Source organism: Xiphophorus hellerii, chromosome 1 (assembly GCF_003331165.1).
Source record: "Xiphophorus hellerii strain 12219 chromosome 1, Xiphophorus_hellerii-4.1, whole genome shotgun sequence".
NCBI lineage: Eukaryota > Metazoa > Chordata > Actinopteri > Cyprinodontiformes > Poeciliidae > Xiphophorus > Xiphophorus hellerii.
Genome location: NC_045672.1, coordinates 28839272 through 28854958, shown reverse-complemented (window position 1 = coordinate 28854958; position 15687 = coordinate 28839272). Strand labels below are relative to the sequence as shown.

Sequence of the window (15687 nt, the reverse complement as noted above, 5' to 3'; positions counted from 1 at the left end):
AGAAATTACTTCAGACAAACTCCTGCCCTTAGATATTATTTATTGTAGTTGGACAAGTTCATAGCCTTATAAGTCCTTATGTTCAAATTATTCAATATACATTTTAAGTCCTTGCTTGTCAAAGCAGCTTTGAATTGTCACACATTGTATTTTATACATGGAAACGTTAAAAATTCTAAAAATACAAACTCAAGATGGCACAGTTTCACTAGAATTTATTTTCAAAAGTACACAGTAATTCTAACTGCAGATTTACACATGTAGCTGCAGTACTAAAGACCTCCCTCTCATTAGTCCAACTAGTCTATTTGACAGGATGGGACTGTTGGACATATTTTTGTCTTTCTTCACTGAAAAGACTCTTTTTGTTGCAGGGCTACACCAGGTAGCAGCATGCAATGTGTGCCAGCAGTGGCAAGTTTAAAATGATGACTTGGGTGCTGGAGTGCAGATCGCCGTGCTCTCCCACCGCTCACTTCCAATTAGACTGAGGGGCCGACTGATGGGTGCAGAAGCTTCTAGCAGGCATCAAAAGGAGCAGCGTCGCTCGCTGACATCACGGAGAGAAGGAGCTCCTGGAGTGGAGGTGCTGCAGCCTGGTTTGGCTCACTTAATACCACCATTAGCTCCCGTTCAGCATACACAGGCAGGCTTTTAGAAACCAGCAGAAAAATGCTCCACAGTAACTGAAAGTAAGCACGCCTAATGTTAATGTGTTAATTGTGTATTCCAGGGTTCTCTGTGTTTTTAGTTAACAGAGTGCTGGTTGTGAAAACACTTTTGATTAATTGCCATAATTATTGTGATCATTTTTGCCCAAATGAACAGCCAGATGGCAGGATATGGTGTCATATTTGCGATCCTATCTTATTAATCTGGCTCGGGGTCCATCTGAGCACATTGTGCCATTTGTTGTGTTCACAATCTGTCCTCAAGTTGTCCATTTCTTTTTCTGTTTTTTTTTCTCCAAGCTGCGACTTTTCATTTGATTATATTAGTCTATTAAATATTAAAGTTGAGGGTGGGTGAAAGCGAGGCATTTATCTGCATGAATAGCTTGTGTTTAGTGAAGTACGTAATGCGCTTTAAGTAACATCTCCTTCATGCATACAAAAATTAACTGAGAGAGTTGTTTCCATCTCGTGGTTTTGTACTGAGAGCTTTAAAAAGATCCAACAAAACCACTTTCTGGATGCTCGTGGCTGCTTTTAAACCCACTTCATATTATCTAATCCTTCTTTTTGTTTAGTATTTTTCCCAGAATACATACTAGTGTGCTGTTAGAATACAACAAGAGGTAGACTCAGTTACAGTTTGTCTGCTCTGTATTGAGGTTTATCACTAGAATCACTTAGCATAGAAGTGTTAGAAAATAATACTCATGAGAGATCTTATGACACACTCCTGTTTAAAAGCAAGTTGAAAACTCTCTCTTTGTGATATCAATTAACCCCCAGACAAATTTTGTTAAAAGGTGCATTCTGAGTTTGATGGTTCTGTCGACGCACCGCAGTGTCCTTGGGCTCGGGGTGCCTTCTGCCTGACAGGGAACAATCCAGAGAGAGGTGTTTATAGATCCTTAAAGATGGCTCCGGGGCTCCAAATTAGGTCTTCACCATTTCTCATGTGATTCGGTTCAGAATTAACTTCAGACATGTCATCAAGGCAATCATCTGGATCTCTGACAATGCATGCATTTGATCGTGACACACGCTTCTTGCAGAGTTAGTCAGATATCACTGTCAAATATTTAAACCTGGTGGCATGTGAGTCTCATTCTAATGATAGCTCACGGAAGAAATCACATCAGGGTGACTTGCTTGTTTTTTTTTTGTTGTTTGGGTCTTTATTTTTTGGGAAGCATGCCATCCTGTTTTCAGTGTTGCAAGCACAGAAAAGTTTGTTGGGAATTATTTTTTGCACTCAGAGTACTTTTTGACTGACATTTCACACCTATTTATAACGGCAGATGAGCGCTGTGACTAAGAGTTTCAGAACGTACAGGCACAATTAGCTGGCTCTATAATTTACACGAGAAAGAAGATACACAATCTTAGATTTTCTGAGACAGCCTGGAGACTGACCTGTGTTGTTAGTGTGTTCTGCCCATCCAGCAGGCCTCCTTTTCTCTCTCTCTCCTCTTTTTCTTTCTTTTTCTTTTTTTTCTTCCTCTCTCATGGCATAAATCCGGGAGATGAAAATGTCATGGAGCAGGTTCATTTTGCAAAGAGGTTTTGATTGCCATGCTCGTGTAATTGATTGTTCCAAGGACAGGGGGAAATCTAGAAATGTCATAACAGTCCTGCTTAGGTTGGTCCCACTGCTAAGCAATCAATGAGAAGTAAAAAGAGATATTGATTTGCGAGCAGCAAAAACTGTAGCTTGAGACAAGCGGAGAGCGGTGGGGAAAGTGGCACAGACGTGCAGACCTGTCACCGGCACCTATGAATTACCCAATCTTCTCTGAAGATAGTGTTACCTCGGATGCTTACAGAGTCTTGCGATGGGGATTGAAGCTGTCCGTTAGCCACGCTCGTCAGAGTGCTAACTCTCTGAGGCTTGTCAGATTAATGAAGGAAATGTTGACCTTCCGGTGGCTGCATGTTGATGTTCTCACCATTACAAAAGTTTCTCCTGATGTTGGAACCACTCTTTCACAGCTGTCATTCGTACTTATTGACAGACCTGTTAAAGATGTGTAAAAAGCCCTAAAATAGAATCACACTAGCTGAAAATGTTAGAAAGATTCAAACTTTTGTTTAAATTAATTTGAAAAAGAAATGCAACTGAAGTATTCCGTGGTTTGTACTTTGTAAAAACACCTTGAAAATAAATCCATCATTTATTACAGTAGCATAATTTCATAATTAAAAATTTGGGGAAACAATCTTCAACTTATTCACTGGTTTTCAAACAGCATAATACAAAAACACTCCATGCAATTCAAAGAAAGTAAGTGTAATGGGATATTTTTTAATTTATAGTCCACTGTTTTAACCCTCCTATGGTCTTTAGACATGGGGTTATTTGACCCCATAAGTTTCTTACGCTTACCCCCCCATGCGCTTTTACGAGTTTTTCTTCTGTGTGGTTTTGGGTACTGACGGTCTGACAGGAAAAGCCTGTCCACCCATCCTCCTGAGGACCGCTGTGTTAAGAATACAGGAGGATTAAAGTGATCAGTCTGGACTCTATTTGTTTTATGACCTCTTAATATTGGAAAACACAAGAAAACATGTCATACAAATAAGGTTTCTGAGGATTAACCTTCACAAATCAGGAAATGGTTAGAAAAAATCTAGCATATTTTACAGTCGGAGTCAATATTAAGAAGTTTATTTTAAAAAATGTAATTACTGGCTAAGGAAGAATGCAAGTTTGTCATCCTACCATCACAAACGTAAATGTATCATTTGCCAAATTCAACTGGGACTTCAATTTCTTTAGTGTTGTATGATGCCTTGGCTTCAAAGGAACAAAAACGCAGAGTAAACCTGATGGAAAGCAAAACCCTTATGTTCAGTATCAATCATGTTAGAGGAACTGTAATGTTGTGGCCCGTTTCTATACCAACGGCTTTGGGAATCTTGGTAGAGTGAATGGCACCTTCAACTGTCTGAAAACTGACAATAGATCTATTTTACGTCTTTCAGTAGGATGATAATCCAAACCATATGACACAGATTTGGCATTCCTTCATAGCCTTTCCTAGGCTAGACCTAAGTCCAACAGAAAACCTGTGGCATGGGCTGAAGAGAAGTGGGTAGGACCCAGAACTATTGGCAGCCATTTTACAAAGAATAATAGTCAAAGATCCATCTGTCCATTTTGCTCCAATATTGTGAAATGTTATAAAAACAGGTCTATTAACAGGGAAGTGAATGTGTTAAATATAGAAGGGCCAATAGGTATCATTTTTATGTGAAAATAGATCCCCAATGCATATAAATGTCCTCAAATTAAAGGTTGCATTTTATTTCGGGTTTTTTTCAGTGTGAGTACAAAATCTTTAATTTTGTAATTAAAGATTACAAAATTTATTGAAAGCTTTGTATGCATCTCTACCATGGAGTACCAATAAGTGTCGAGGGAGCTGTACACTAGAAACCCTTCAAATACACTCACTGGAAAGGATATGAGATTGTATTCTATGAAGATACTAATACTTTACACTTGAAGTATAAATATGTTGTCATGTAAGCCTTTTAGCGCCAGTCCAGTTGGAAATGCAGCCATGAATCTGTAATTTTTATGCAGCTAGCTGGTCTCTCTGGATGTAGAGAAAAAGTCTTTTGGCCCAGAATCAGGCCGCTGCTTCTGTAAATCCAGGCCTCTCCATGCCAAGAGTCTGTTCTAACGGATAAAGGTTATAAACACTTCAGCCGTCTGATTTACGATCGACACCTCAGGTTTTTTGACCTTTGCATATCTCTGTCTGAAGATATAAATTTGTCGTGACACAGATTGGAGGCTTTACAGCAGTTTATGACATGCTAAATCTCAGGCAAGCATGCCAGCCTCTTGTTTTCTATGGCCGGTCAGGCGAGGAGTTGTCTTACTTGGCTTCATTTTCAAAGCAGGCATTTCCTTCTCTTTATTTTTGGCAGAAATATAAAAATACCGGGTGTTGACTTTTATTTTATCAGATTGTGCATGAATTCTTTGATCAATGCTGCTTTGTGAGCCTCATTGGAGCCTTGCTATATTCAGCAATGATCTTAGGTCAGTGATCTTTGTCACTGTCTTTGAGTCTGCTCTCGTGTTTTTGAGCAGTGCAACTGGGACTTGCTGCAGCGCCGTAGTAGATCAAACGCTGGCAAAGCACTGTTAGAAACAGAGCGGGAAACAGAGTCAGGCATGCAGCTTTCTCGGAGCAATCCCTTCCAGAAGGTTAATTGGTGCCTCTGGATGTCTGCTGCTTAGGGCATCTGATAGAAAGGCACAGAACAGCAGGAAGGGCAGCTGTTAATCTCTGTCAATTCCACTCTCACATACCAAGAATAGGACAAACATACATATTAATATCAATAAAAGTTTATGTGACTAGTCAGGAAAAGAAAACCTTTCTTTGTATATTGCACTTTTACTTTGGTTTATTTCGACTTTTACAGTGCTTTGCAAATATATTTACTAGGGGTGGGCAATATGGACTTAAAGTTTTATCATGATATTTGGCGGTACTATTGTGATAATGATAAAAGTGGTAATAAGAACAATTTATTATCTCTTTTTTAGGTGAATGTATGACTGACTGTGTGTTACAGCAATTATAGAACCACAAACATAAATAATGCTCTTGAAAACCATACCCATTTGTAACATGCTTCTTTAAGTCACCAGTCACATAAACAAGTGTGATTTGTATCACTAAGCTACTGTACTTTCAAATTTATTGATATTTATTAATTGTTTTATTGAGAAAAATAGTAAAACTATCAATCCTGACAATAAGAACATTTTGGGGGGATTTTAGTGTTATTAATTGGAATTTATTGTGACGTTGATGAATCAAAACTCTTATCATGATGAGAAACTTATCATGATAAATGATAAACAATGCAATCAATGCCCAGCCCTACAATTTACACTTTTTGTTACAACTTCAAAGTTGTACTTCTGATGTAACTAACTTCCATTTTATGTGAGGCATTTTATATGAGAGATTTGTTGAAGAACATTAATGAACAGTTCCATGAAGACCAAGGAACAAAGAAATTTGTAATTGCACACATGGTGCCAAAATGTTCCAAAACAACACATTTGGAAGGTTCGCCTGGACTTTATTAACTAATACCTTTCCAAAATTTCTATGCTTCAATTTTTGGCGTGAAATTTGGTACAGTAAGGGGTCAGAGCCTGTACTGTGGATTCCTAGAGGTACTAGACCGAAACTGCATACCTTCAAGGAAAATCCAAATCACAAAATGTATTCTATTAAATTTTTATCTTTTTTAATTTTTGTCATATTTATGTGGTATCACTCAGTAATAAAAATGTTGACTTTGTCTAAAAAATCTTCAAAAAAGAGTAATTGGGAACAAGTAAATTGCACATCTTTTTTCATCTTTATTTTTTGTTACAGCAGACAAACTCTTCGTATAATTTCTCACCACTTTTTTGTACATTTTCTCTGGTATTTGGTGATGAACTCCAAATCTTTGAGATTGGACGGTCTCTTTGCCATTACCCTAAGATTTACCTCCCTCTGCAAAAATGTTAACATTATTTTCAGTCAAAAGATGGAAGTTGGTAAAATTGGAAGATTACTTTTGACCTAAATCTGGGAAGGGTATGAATAATTTTAGGCCTTATTTTGTATCTCCTATAGTGAAAATATACAGTTTCTGATGTTTAGCAATCATAAACTGCTAAACATCAAACACTGCACTTCTAACTAACACTCCACATCACCCTGAATACATCACCCACACCATGAAAAAAAGATAGTGGCAGCATCATGCTATGGGGGTGCAGGCCTAGAAGAAAACATGTTAATGATTGTATAAAACATGACACAAGAGACAAGGGAGCACAGTCCAGCAGAACAATTATGAATGTACAGCAGAAAGTTGTTGATCAAAACTTTTAATTTGTTAGAATGGCCTAGTCAAAGCAGGGACCTAAATTAAATTGAGAATTTGAGAAGATTCACATTTTCTCTCCAAAGCATCTTGTTTAAAAAACCTTTTATTTCTATGTAATATTTTCATTCCACTTAATTTTTATGTTGCAAAAAACAATATAATGCAAGCATATTTGTAATTTTAACTTAACAGCACGTAAAAAGACTTGTATTATACAGTTTTGCAAGGCACTGTACTTCTAACTCTTTCATCCAGAAGATGGGCATTAGAAAAGAGCCACCAGCGTACGGGATGTCCTCCCCTCTTTTGGTGAACATTCCCAGCAGTCTTTCACTTTTAGGGCTAACTTTGAAGAGGGAGGACATCAACCTGGAGCTTGTCACAGCCATTTCTGTTCTCCTTCACTGTGAATACTATATATAAGATTATAAATAAAACATATCTCTGTGCTCATGACAACTCTCTCCCTTAGCATCAAGGGTGTTTTGGGCTCCATCCCTGATCTCATCCAGCCAATCAAAACAACCCTGTGCAGTTGAGCAAGGTCACAGCGCATCTATGCTTATGAGTCAGTGTGTGCTGGTGTGTGTATACACGCTCTCGTTCACTGGGCCTCAGTTGGCCCATGTTTGTTTTTGAAAGTCCGAATCCCATCTCCATCTTCATCCATTAGCCGGCAACCAGTTCATCTCCAGGGTTTCTCTCGAGGCACTTGTGAAATATTGATACAGGGGAAAAAAGTCTTATTTTCAGAGTGATGGAGACATTCTATGGGCTGCCCGGTGCGGGACGCCTGAGTGCTCGGCTGCAGCCATCCCCTCTGCGGACAGTCTTCTATTCAGCTGAGAAATATTAACCACATGAAATGCATAAGTGCCTGGACAGGGCTGTTATGTCCTATTCATATTTAACACCCAGCACATCTGCCATGTCTCTCCTAAAATGCCCATTTTTCCTGCATGACCGTGAGGTGGAAAGTATCTCAAAAGATGTGCGACAGTCCTGACAAACTGCATTTATTGGCAGATGTCATTAAGAGATACAGTGCTATTAAAAAACATTTGTTGTTTTTTTGTAAAAACTTAGTTGTTGCAGAACATTAGACTAATTTTACTATTATATTTTTGTACTTCCTCTTTAAGGGCCCCTTGCTCACGTTATGTTTACAATTGGGAATAGATTTTCAGACAAATGCAAACATGCATACATTTTTACAGAGCTGCAGTATTGTGTTATCAGGGATATGATTGACAGGGGCTATCAGTGGCTAAATTTCAAATAATTCAAACATGTAATGAGAGAAAAATGTTGTTTTAATCCATATGAAGCCAACACTGCAGCTGCAGGAAATTCCTGGAGTGCTGAGTCAGAGCCTCCATTAATTGGATGATGGGAAATGTGTCAATTAGAAATTCTGTTGTTTAATTATCTGTTAATTGAAGCAATAATGTTTGTGCTCCAAGAGTTGGGGGAACAAACATATGAATAATGAAAGAAGTAATTGCTTTTTATGAGACTGTCAGGGAAAAAATAATGACGTGACAGATTGCCAGTTATCTTCGGAAATTTTGTACAATACACTCTGATAACTGAATCAGCTTCTCAACAAGCTTTTCCGCATCAACAACATATTTAAATTTTCACTGTCAACAAAATATTAAGATCTTGTATTTGTAGCAGAACATGAAGTACTGTTTTTCTGCTTTTGTTCATGCAGGCCTATTAGGTTATTTCTGGACTGATGCTGAACATTAGAATAACTCGACTCGTGTAAATCCATTCCTCACACGTAGCTTCAGGGAGGATGAGATGTTTCCCAGAACAGAAGGCTCACATTTCCATTGCAATTTTGAGGCATCCATAATCACAGTGGAATAGGTCATTTGCAATAACACTTAACAGGCCCCAGAAGAATCAATTTCCTTTTGTCACTCAGTAGCCAATGATTGTTGTAAACATCTCAACTTGAGGCCAGGAAACCCTTGGACACAGCATTAAGTCAATGGCGGGTCGTGAATCAAATGGTGCTGTTACAGCAGCAGCAATCTGTTAGTAAAAGCATTATGTTAAGCTATGCTCTCCTAGCTTCCCCAAGCACAAAGCATCTAACGTCATATTTCTTCAATGACTATTTACATGATACTCCACAGAATGTTTAAATGTTCAGCAACCTCTACTCTTACTGCCACCAGTGATAAAGATGTGTAGAAAGTCTAGAAACAACATATTTTGCACTGAATATTTCAGAAAAATAGGTCATTTGAGTACATTGTTCTGTATGAAAACCTTCCCATATTAAAAAAAAATATTCTAAAAATTCTTGGCACCTTACTAACAATTACTATAAATAGTAATTAAATAAAACTAAAATAAATAAAACAGAATAAATAAAAATTTTGTCTTTTTATCAAAAAAGTGTCAAATCAAAGTGTTTGGGAACTGCTAGATAGTAATCCACGGCTTCCATTGAATGAGAACCTGTTTTTACCCGTGTTAATTTAAGGCGGATGGTAACGTCAGTAAAATGAAACCGACAAAGAAAAAGATGAACATGTGGAAAGCACCACTTTTTTGTATAGTAGAGACTACTGATACTGTGGGCCTGTTTTCTTACAATTGCCCTTCTGAACCTAATTACAATGCGTGGCATCATGGAGTCAAGACATTTTAAGTAAAAATGAGGAGTGTGCAACTGAAAATGTGTCGCAACTGTGTCTTTCAGGAGTATAATGACCTCCAAACATAAAACCAAGCTAAATAGGTTGCTGTTGCACACACTAAAAATCTAAGCATAAATTAGATGTTGCGAGGTAAACATTGTATTTTAATGCACATTTTCTTTGTCCTTTTCTTTTTTCAGTGTACGAACCAGATGAAGATGCTCCTCTCCAGGAGTCCATTCCAGAAGAGGATGGTGAGATTGAAGCTCAAACCGAAGAAGAATGCTCAGAGAAGACCAGCCCCAAGGCATGTGAGGACAGAGAGTTGGACAACAAGAGTACCAACACCTACAGCAACCAGAACTCCCCCATTAGCGTGCTTTCCAATCAGGAGTTGGAGTTGGAGTCTCGTCTCAGCGACAGCAGTGACAGACTCTCAGACTTTAAAACGTCTTCACCGCCAGAGAGCCAGAGGGATGAAGAAAGTCGTGGTTCGAAACACAAAGAGGAGTCAGGCAGCAGCTTGGAGAAAATGAGAGCAGCCTATGCAAACTTTCTGTCAGATTCCTACTGGACTGGAATCGGTGTAGACTTAAAAGTGGGCAAAAATACTAGCAAAGCCAACTGTGACAGCACCAATGGGAGCAGCAAGAATGAGTTTGACTGGCACCAGGACGCGCTCTCCAAGACCTTGCAGCAGACGCTTTCACCGAAACCTGCATCCAAGCCCAACCTGTTCAGTTCCGTTCACCTTTATAGGCAAACCACCAAACCTTGTGGCTCAGTGTTCACAGGAGCCAGCCGCTTCCGCTGTAAGGACTGCAGCGCTGCATATGACACACTGGTGGAGCTCACTGTCCACATGAACAAGACTGGACACTATCAAGATAATAACCACAGCAAGCAGAGCAACTCCTCAGCCTCATCCTCTAAATCTAGAAAGCGAAATTTGCAAGACATGGAAGGGAAGGAGGATGCACAGAAAGTTTTAAAATGCATGTTTTGCGGCCATTCTTTTGACTCGCTGCAGGATCTAAGTGTGCATATGATTAAAACTAAGCATTACCAAAAAGTGCCTTTAAAAGAGCCAATCCCAGTGATTACACCCAAACTGCTGCCACCAGCAAAGAAACGGGTGTTTGAAACAACAAGGCCCTGCTCTCCAGACTCGACCACTGGTGTATCTGGCTACTCTGAGGCACAGCGGACCGCCACCCTTTCAAACGCCAACAATAATCGCTACGGATATCAGAATGGAGCTAGCTACACATGGCAGTTTGAGACATGTAAGTCTCAAATTCTCAAATGTATGGAGTGTGGAAGCTCTCATGACACACTGCAGCAGCTTACCACGCACATGATGGTCACTGGGCACTTCATCAAAGTCACAAACTCTGCATCTAAAAAGGGCAAACAGCTAGCACTTGACCCACTGGCTGTGGAGAAGATCCAGGGCGTAGCTGAGCCTGCAGCCAACGACACTGAAGGAGAAAAGGTGTCGCCGAAAAACCTCTCCCCTAGAAGCATTGAGAAGGATAGCCAGGGGGAAGGAACATCAGACAAAATGGAAGAAACTGAAACAAAAGATGACAAGCAGGAGAATGAGGATCAAAAAGAAAGCAATGGAGTCTTTAAATACCCCTATCTTCGCGAGGAAGACCTTGAACAAGAGTCAGGTGGAGGAGGGGACATCCTAAAATCTTTAGCCAATACAGTGGCCTCTGCTATCAATAAGGCTCAAACAGGGACACCAAGCTGGAGTGCCTACCCGAGCATCCACGCTGCCTATCAGCTCTCTGGCATCATCAAAAACACCTCTCTCTCTGCGTCTCCCCCTGCACAGCTAAAGCAGACATTTAACCACAAGTTGAGGCCGATTGCCCCAAAGGGGAAACTGTACCACAGCGCTTTGGGAGTTGAGCTTCCCCAGGGACTGCATCAAAACGTGGACATCAAAAAAGAAAAGGTTGGCATTAGCGATGGTAAAGAAAGTCAGAATATTAAGTTTGATCTGCTGGAGAATGATGACAGCGATTGTCAGGATGACTCCTCTTCCTCTTCAAAGCTCGATGCAGACTGCATGAATGAAGGAAGTGAAGCGATCAAAGGGAAGTTGAGCCCAGATTTCTCTGACAGAGGCAAGACGCCGAGCCCCGCTGCCAGCAACGGACGCAGCACCACATCAGAGCCTCTCAGTGACACTCCAGATATGCTTGGCATAAACCCTCTTAGTGCGCTACAGTCAGTTCTGAACAATCATCTGGGCAAAGCAAATAAACCCAATAACTCAAGAGCAGATAAACTATCTGCACATGCCCAGTCTATTTTTGCTGAGTTTAACCGGGGCAATGAGAAGCCGCCTCTAATGCTCGGACGTCCTATAAGAAACAGACCTGATAAGACTTTCCTCATGGCTAATGATGACCAACCAATAGATCTGACTAAATCTAAGCACAGCAAGGCAAGCACCTTGTTGCTAGGGCCTTCTACACCAATACCACAGAAATACGCTCTGTCTGACATTGCTGACATGGTTAAGGTTCTTCCAAAAGCCACAACACCAAAACCATCCTTGCCATCAAGGATTCCGACGATGAAGTTGGAGTCGGACGTCAGACGCTTTGAGGACGTGTCTGCTGAGGTGTACTCCGTCCACAAACGCAAAGGCAGGCAATCGAACTGGAATCCTCGCCATCTTCTCATCCTGCAAGCTCAGTTTGCCTCCAGCCTCTTCCAAACGTCTGAGGGGAAGTATTTGCTCTCAGATCTTGGCCCTCAGGAACGGATGCACATCTCCAAGTTTACTGGGTTGTCGATGACCACCATCAGCCACTGGCTAGCGAATGTAAAGTACCAGCTGAGGAAAACAGGAGGAACCAAGTTCCTGAAGAATATGGACACTGGCCATCCAATCTTCTACTGCAATGACTGTGCTTCCCAGTTTAGGTCACCAACCACGTTCATTTCCCATTTAGAATCCCATCTGGGTTTCCAAATCAAAGACATGTGCAAAATGCCGGTAGAGCACCAGACAAAGGTGGAGGAGCCAGAAATGCTGAAGGCTCTCGGCATCAGAGCCACCGACTCTCTGGTGTCAGAGGAAGACATTGACTCAAAGTTTAAATGTAAGCTCTGCTGTCGGACATTTGCGAGCAATCATGCAGTCAAGCTCCATTTGAGTAAAACTCACAGCAAGTCCCCTGATAACCATTCACAATATGTGGAAATGGACAAGGAGTAATGTTTTATATGGATATTCTAACTTTTATCCTTTTCTTCCTTTTTCATTTTATTACACGGGTCAGATATTTCAACCATTTTTCAATTAGCGTTGTATAGTGTGCATCAACATGACTTTCAGAAAAAAACTCATGGAGTTCAGCGGAGACACACTGGTTAGACGTTGTTTGAGGAAACACTAAGAGATACTTTTGCACCCAGCTCAAATGCACCACCAGTAATGAAATGTATTACTGCTTGAAGAAACATAATTGCTGATGTTTGCATGCAATAGCCCTGGCTATGACTACTATTTATTTGTATATGTCAAGTTTCAATTGTATTCTAAAGGAAAAAATAATAATGAGCTAATTGAACTACTTGTACGACCTCTGTGATACATCTGCACAGATGTGCAGCTTTTGAAGCAGGTAGCCTGAGAAATGATAACACACATGCAGAACTGTACAGTATATCGCTATGTAAAGATGTTTTGTGCTGCAATGATAGAAGACGATAAAAAGCACTTTAATAAATGTTTAATCACCAGTTTAGACACGGATTATGTACATTTCTCTAAAATGATTAGACCGTTTGGAAGCAAGGACATTTCACATGTAAATATATTTTAGGAAAACATAAAAAGACAGTTTCATGCAACAATGAGAACAACATGACACCTGTGATTACCTGCACCTTTTTTTACTTATTCAAATAAAGAGTTAACATTTGATAATGGCTTGTATTTGTGTTTTGTGAATGGGATTTTTTTATTTATTTTTTTTACACAATTTGCAGCTGACATGCAAGTTTCTGTATAGATTTGATCAGTAATAAAAGCAAAGGTGTACACCTATGTAGAAAAATCTAAATTTATAGCATTTTCCTGCTCCTTACTTTTAGAGAAACAAAAAAAAATCTGTTTTTCTTTCACAAGTGAACAGAACAAACTTGGGTGTATCTGATTAAAAAGGAATGTCATTAAAACGTAAACGTATTTCAGTTTAAAAAGTGAAAGTCATATTTATCCTCCTTGTTGATTTAGTCATCTTTTATTTTTATTAATGTTGTTATGTTATTTTTACAGGAAGATACATCAGTCTTTTAGATTGTTCTGATTGAATCTCAGGGAAGTGCGTCTATTTCATTTCCTATAAAAAACAAACATGGGGGCTGTAGTAAAGTCATTTTAGATCTAAATCTTCAAGTGGTATAAATAATTTTGCCCTAAACGATGACACCTTTCCTCACACACTGATATTGTACTAGACAGAAGGAAGGAACACCATCAAAGGCCATTGCTAAAGAAACTGGTTGTTCACAAAACGCTTTGTCCAAGCAAATGAATGGAAAGTTGAGTGGAAGGAAAAGGTGACAGCAAAGTGAACGATCAACAGGTATAACCGTTACCATACTTGAACAAAACAGGACATGTACATTGTTTTATTCCTGAGAAACTTCTTTTTTTTTGGTGGTTGGGGAGTGGTACGTTGCATACTTTAATTATAAAAATTTAAAAAATGGGTACTTAATATTTCTCACTCTGTAATGAGTATATAAAAAATATGATTAATTTTTGAATTGTTTTAATGAAATAAATTAGTCTTTTGATGATGGGAACATTTATTGAGATGTACCTGCATTTTCTTTTTTCATGTACTTGTATTCTCAAAGAAAAATAAAAACAATAAAGTACAAACTTAACTTCGCCTCTACCTGATCAACATTAGTCTAGTATTCAGACCATCGGTAGTGAGGTTTGGATTAGTTATGGACACCTGTAGCTGAGGGGCTGACAAAAGGCGACGTAATAAAATAAATTTTTGTTGTGTACAAAATATTTTTGCAGATACTGCAGCAAATTGTATTGTTTATGTATTTGTTTAGTTAATTATTCATTTTCAGACTGGGGGGAAATAATAAAGAGGAAAAAAAAAAACCTAATGGTTATGATGACAGACACCACTTCTGCATTTCTTATAAATGAAAGCAAAATATTTAAAATAAGCCAGTTTCAAACCAAAGGGAAATAATATGGCTACAAATAAGTCAGAGTTTCAGATTCTGCCTCCATATTCTCATTTAATTATTTTATATACGGTTATATATTACAAACATAAAATCAAATACACATTTTTTGCAGTTTGTAGTTTCAGTTCAGAAAGTATCTCCAACTTTTCTCAGACTTATCTTAAAATCAAAGTGGATCTGTTTGTTGATGAGTTCTTCCGACCAGAAATGGTGGAAATTTTAAATACTGACATATTTAATAAAGATCACTGGTCGAAACTTTTTCCAATCACTCACTGATTGTTCGATCCATCACTAAATAAAAGCATTAACCTGAAGCTCACAGTATCTGTCTCATCATGTTTTTGTATCCACTGAGAACTTAAAACATATAAGACAAAGATCACCATCCTCTACAGCACAGCACAATCCTCTCTTCACCTTATGACTTTTAGATACACTTGAAAGATATATCCTCCTGTCAGACTTTATTGCTTCCCCGTGAAAGCTGCCGCCGCGGCCGCTGCAAGATACTATCATAACAATTAAACATATTTCCTCCAGCTCTATTATTTCAAAGCTATTAAAAATAATTGCCTCCTAAATTCATAAACATTTTATGCAATTCATCTCTTTTCAAGCAATCAAGTCCTCAATTACCTCCACCCATCAAATCTCTGTTTTATAACAGGCAAGTGACATTTGATGGTAAATGGGGAAAAGCACATGGGCTCTGTGGTGATTTGAATGCTGTGACACCGACTTGCCCCCTATTGTTGGAAATGAGGAGGCAATCACGTTGTTCATCAGATGACTCCTAATGCAGTTAAAGTATTCAGCTATAATTTCTCCCTGCATTTATAATTACTGTCAAAGACCACACACCTCAGTGAGCAGATTAAAGCTATAAATTATTTAGTGCCTTTCTTTGCCGATGGATCTCTGATTTGTCTGTAGGGCCATTATGTTTTAGAGGAGGAACTTATTTTATATTGACGCAGGCATTGTTCTTAAGCTGCAGCAGAATGCTTGGTCCAGGAACGGATCACAACTGTGGCTGTTACTGGTTAATCATTTACATTTCAAGTCGGGTTTATGCACCAGATACTGAAAATAAGATGCACACAACATATTAAAATACATTTTTTGTTTGATTTTATTAAGAAATAAACACTTAATCATGCATAGAGAATTAGACACAAAATGTTGTCAAA

General features: G+C 38.9%; 1 protein-coding gene across 1 annotated transcript in view; it reads left to right on the top strand.

The window, feature by feature from the left end:
- tshz2 (teashirt zinc finger homeobox 2) overlaps positions 1-13199 on the top strand; it is a 54463-nt gene extending 41264 nt beyond the window's left edge. Inside the window, exon 2 of the mRNA XM_032558675.1 lies at positions 9445-13199. Within this exon, the coding sequence (XP_032414566.1) occupies positions 9445-12485 (3041 nt within the window). The 3' untranslated portion in view covers positions 12486-13199. The remainder of the gene's footprint in view (positions 1-9444) is intronic.
- The last annotated feature ends 2488 nt before the right edge of the window (positions 13200-15687 follow it).